This window comes from Hordeum vulgare, chromosome 4H (assembly GCF_904849725.1).
Source record: "Hordeum vulgare subsp. vulgare chromosome 4H, MorexV3_pseudomolecules_assembly, whole genome shotgun sequence".
Classification (NCBI taxonomy): domain Eukaryota; kingdom Viridiplantae; phylum Streptophyta; class Magnoliopsida; order Poales; family Poaceae; genus Hordeum; species Hordeum vulgare.
The window spans coordinates 16,679,256-16,684,648 of record NC_058521.1 but is presented as its reverse complement, the minus strand read 5'-3'; the positions used below and the strand labels follow the sequence as shown (position 1 = coordinate 16,684,648).

Sequence of the window (5,393 nt, the reverse complement as noted above, 5' to 3'; positions counted from 1 at the left end):
CCCCGCACGCAGCGCGGCCGCCCTCCCCCTGCACGCAGCGCCGCCGCCCTCCCCCCGCCCCTCTCTCCCCGCCCTCCCCTCTCCATGGCGAGCGCCGCCGCCGCCAGATCTGGCTAGCGGTGCGGCGGCCGCCCGACGTCCCGCGCCTCCTCTCTACCGACGGGAATGGAAAATAGAAGGGAGGGAGAGAGCTTACCAGAGGGGAGTGGTCGCCGGCGAGCTTCGATGGCCTCTGGACGGAGGCGGGAGGATGGCTGGAGCAGGGCGGGAGCAGCTCGTTTCCATACACGAGCGTGGACGAGGCGTGTTTATTTCCACGAGCAGTAGCCTCGTGGATGGACGTGTAAAACTTGCACGCCCGTATACACGATCCACTGGGAAGCGTTTTTCAGTTTGCATCGTGTATATTTACCATCCACCTCCATATACACCATCCACTAGAGATGCTCTAACAGTCACGTTTTAAATAATATAGTTTACATTTGGATATCTTAAAATTTATATCTTAAATCCATATAACACATGCAACTACTACGTCGACGCACACACCTAGTCCGGCTAGTCCATCATTGCTAAACATGCCATCAAACTACCAAAAGTTGGCATGTTTGGCTATGGTGGAGATTATCTACTCTTGTCCTTGTCCTTCCCCGCGTCCTTATCGTCCTTGTCACGAAAGTACCGGTCAAAGACCCAATACGGATCAAGCCAGATTTGCTCGTCGTCGGAGCTGTTCTCACCGCCGCTCACCTCCTTCTCCTCCTTCGATGGCAGTCCGGTCATTTTACGGACCGCCCAATTCTGCTCGCTGGCGAGGGCGCGCATGTTCCATTGTTGTCGTTTCTTCAAAATGCGGGCGTGGATGGCTTCCTCCTCTGCGGTCGCCCGCGCCGCCACATCAGCCGCCTTCCGTCTCCGCTATTTCCTTTGCGAGATAGGCCTCAGCGATCCTTATCCTCTCCTTCCCACAACAGGCAGCCCGTTCCCGGTGGGACTCGAAGTCCGCGGTTCCGGACAATGGATTTGCCTGTCGGGACATGGATGATTCCGCCCTAGAGGAACTGAGCGCCCTTTGAGCGGACGTTATGGAGCCGCGACAGACAGATCCTCCCGTCGGCCGGGCGCTATCCTCACGGGGGCGGCTCGGTGCAATGCGAACCACCATTGCCTCCTCCACTTCGCACGAGACGACCCCCCAGTCGACGGATTCGTACTGGTCGGAGTCGGATCCGTCGGAGGCCATGCCGGAGATCGCCGGAGGTGAGCTTGGGTAACGGATGGGAGTGCAGAGGAGGGAAGTAAAGTGGCTAGGGTTTGGTCCGACCAACGGATGAGGACGAATATATGTGAGATCGATGCGGGCCAGTGTGGGCTAGTCGGGCGTGCCCGGGCTCCCTTATATCCGCCACATATTTGGGCTGGAAATGAGGGGTGCCGGTCAGCCCGGGCGTTTGAGGACGGTTTGAGAGGCCCATCTGGATCGACTTTTTGTGACCGGACAGTGGCCGGACGACCTGTCCGAGCGTTTGAGGAGGAATTGAGGACTCGAGCGTTAGATGCTCCTTCGACGAATCCGATGCTGAAGTGCGAGAAAAACATGTTGTAGTGAAATTTTGATGAAGGTTACGAAGAAAAATATGTATATATACAATATAAAACATATAAAATATGAAACTATATTTTATGATGTATAAAATGATATATGTTCTCTATGAAGTTGATAAAAAATTATGTGATTTGATTATTATTTTTTTAGTTTATATGCACTACGCTATGGAGCGGAGGGAGCACTACATAAATCCATTTTTAGGGGAGCTTGAATGTAAATCCATTTTTAGGGGAGCTTGAACATAAATCAAGTACCAGTAGTACCACAACTCAGGGGGGAATTCAGTGTATAAGCCATGGGGGCAGCTGCCCCCACTAAATTTTCAGCACCCTTTTAATATGCCAAGCTAGATAGTGATTTGCCCCCACTTAGCAAAGAAACATTTCTTCATTTACCACATCTTTGCCCCCTCTAAACTTTGATCTTGGGTCCGCCACTGCCACAACTGCATGCAGCAAGTGTGTCGTGTACGTTGAACCCTGAGATCAAGCATGATTGGCCTCCTCCCCTTCCGTTTCAACTCACTGTCTCACCGAATCCACTTGACCTAACTCGAAGGACGCACGCATGATCCAAGTGGAAACGTACCGGAGGGCCTCCGACAGACAGCGAAACAGCCCGGCGTCCTCTAGCTAGCTAGCTCCCCGTCGACCGGGTCCCCGTTCTCCTTTCCTTTACCGTCGATCAAGCATTCGGCAGCAGCGTTCACTCGCCGCTTTCCATGCTCCCTTGACTAACCTCACGATCCATCACCCCTGCTGGCTGCTAGTAACCCAAATGCATGTAATCCGAAGGCATGGCCACCCCCCATGTTTGGGTGGTTGGCCGGTTTCAACCGAAGTAAATTCCTCTACGACCACCAACTTTCCAAGCTGGTACTAGGAAGTTAAGCTGGCCGGTGTGGTGTGGGCTCTCCCGTTGGACTCTCACCGGCAGGGCACCACCACAGTGGCTCGACGTTCACACGCGCCGCGCCGGTGTGGCAACGCGTGTGGTGGTAGCCTAGCCACGCTCTTGGCCTTTCAGTCTTCGCCATGCGCTGGCACGGCGGCCACGGACGCCTATAAAACTCGGCTCCCAGCACCACACCAGCACCACCACCCAAGCCTCCACTCACCACTCACTCCTAGTCTTCACTTCCTCTCCTGCACTTCCATTCCCGAGCTCTTGCAGTCGAGCATCAGCTAGCCATGGCTCAGGGAAGCGGCGGCAGTGCGACCGCCGTGCTGGCGCTGGTCCTCCTCTGCGTGCTCCTCCACGGCGAGTTCGCCGAGTCCAAGGTGTACACCGTCGGCTGGGCAGTCAGCTCCGGCGGCTGGCCCAGGGGCAAGCGCTTCCGCGCCGGCGACGTGCTGCGTGAGTGCTCTCCCTCCCTCCCTCCCTCCCTCCCTCCCTTCCATGCGTCCGGTGCCGCGATTAATCACTTTCTTCCAGCTTGCACGATAATTTTGCTTCACTCTCATCTCCTACGTACTACGCTACATAGCTAGCTAGGCTACCGTTGGCCTCGGTAGACGGGTAGAGTAGTGGTAGTACGTCGTGTACTGTGGGTCGTGCATGTTTCCTGTGTCGCTGTCGCTGCCATGAAGAGACGCATGCACGCCGGCCTCAGTGCTCCACTGCTGTTAAAAGAGAGGGACTTTTCTCTGCGCGCACCACCGGCCGTGTGTATATTTCCGCAGTAAATAGTGACAAGTTCACCCAAGGATTGATTGCTTCTGCAGCCCTGCTGTGCATTTCGTACCACAGTAACATGTTGGCTCGGTTTACTGACGGTGGCATGGTGTTTGTACATGCGTGCAGTGTTCAAGTACGGGCGTGGGGCGCACAACGTGGTGGCGGTGAACGCGGCGGGGTACAAGTCGTGCAGCGCGGCGAGGGGCAGCAGGACGTACAACTCCGGCAGCGACCGCGTCACGCTCTCCCGCGGCACCAACTACTTCATCTGCAGCGTCCCCGGTCACTGCCAGGCCGGCATGAAGATGGCCGTCACCGCCGCATGATCCGCCGGCGCTTATTAAGTTTGGTTTACTTTCCTTCCTTCGCGTGACTGAAATTTTACTACATGATGCCGCGTCTGGACTCACGAGTTACTCACGAGTTCGTGGGTGTTAGGCCGTCTGGCCGTGAGCAATATACTCGTGTGTGTTATGTGTGCACGTGAGCAATGTAATAATGAGAGCGATACGGTTGTGTTGTTCCGGTTGTCTATGCTTTCATGCTTGTATTGTACCAGAGTTTTGAGTTACTGTGTGATACTCAAATACGGTGCAAATGTATGGGAATTGTTTTTTTTTTCTCCTAAAACTTCTGACCTATTCAACAACCATTGTCAAAACATTACAAACAGCGCCAAGTAACAAAGATTACATCCACGCCCGAAGACCACTAAGCAAAGATCAAGTCGAATCACGCCGTCATCATAGCCCCTCCCTTGTTGAAACCAGACAAACCTTGTCGTACTAAGGCACAAAACTGTACCGTCAAAGATAAGCATAGATCGAAAGAATTCAATATGTAGACACACAAACATAAATGAACGAAGATCGGATCCAAGGATACCCATCCAAACAAGAAACGACAGAATCTCGCAAGATACGTCAAAGACACACATCTATACGTCTTTTGACAATGCTAGACGCACCACGAGGATAGGGGCTACACGGGCATGGCCTTATTCCACCGGTCGTTGTTGCTTTGCCTTGTTGATGACGATACAAACCCTAACCTTGCCTTCCTAATGAGGATACAAACCCTAACCGGGCACACAAAAAACTACAAAAAAGAGGAGCAAGAGCCCTCACGTCAACAAGGGTCCTCTATGGCCCTAAGGGCATCTACAACGTTAACTCTCAAACCGCCTACATACGTCCGAGCCACGCGGTCCGGACCCTAGAAGCCATCCAACGTGGGTCTGTATCGGTCCGCTTGACGGTCTAAATAAGCTTTTTCCCACAAACCGAAGAAAGGAGGGGAGGGATCGGGCGTCCCGACCGCTGCCATGTCCGCTTCTGACTAGCCTGGCCGACCAAAAAATCCCACCCGCCTCTCTCATTCTTTCGATCGAACGCATGTGTCCCTTCCCACGCCATATTCTTGTCGACCCAAAGCATGCATCACATTGATACCTATCACTTTACCGGATGACAGGACAGCGGGACTGACGGACGTGACCTCTCGGACGTCGTCACTACAATGGGGACGCCACATCCCAAGAAACGAACTTGGACTGTTGCACCACATTGAAGCTAGCTGGCCTAATTGTATTGGTCTCCCGGTGTCCCTAGGTTGATTACATCTTTTTAATTGGTAGACTAAATACTTTTGATATTAGTCTTCACTATAATGAAGTAATATGAATGTACTTATATTCTTTAATTATTACATAGTGGTGATAACACTTAATTGACTTGGAAATACTTATTCTCAATCAACACCTGATAATGGTTCAATCAAAATATTTTTGTCTTTAGAATGGATGGTCATTGCAATATTATGTATAATGCTTATTTACCAAGCGCCCCAAAAAACCGTAAATGTAAAAATATTATTTTAAGGGGCGTAAATGTTTTTTGAGAGTATGCTTAGATGTACCATTTTTTTATAGAATATAGAAGACCAAGTACAAAAGACTACAACTTGCTGCCAACAACAAGTCAATTGGCACTCCACACTCTACACTCGCGCACACTACAACAATTACAGAAACAACCCAAAGAAGCCACCCTGAACAAATAATATAGCCGTGTCTCAACCAATATGTACATTATAATGACAAAATCAC

General features: G+C 51.7%; 1 protein-coding gene across 1 annotated transcript; it reads left to right on the top strand.

Moving 5' to 3' along the window:
- Nucleotides 1–2,626: 2,626 nt before the first annotated feature.
- Nucleotides 2,627–3,916, top strand: LOC123447427 (chemocyanin-like). Its single transcript, XM_045124026.1, has 2 exons — nucleotides 2,627–2,965; nucleotides 3,413–3,916. Exons 1-2 carry the CDS (start codon nucleotides 2,800–2,802, stop codon nucleotides 3,610–3,612), a joined length of 366 nt encoding a protein of 121 aa, XP_044979961.1. The 5' UTR covers nucleotides 2,627–2,799; the 3' UTR covers nucleotides 3,613–3,916.
- The last annotated feature ends 1,477 nt before the right edge of the window (nucleotides 3,917–5,393 follow it).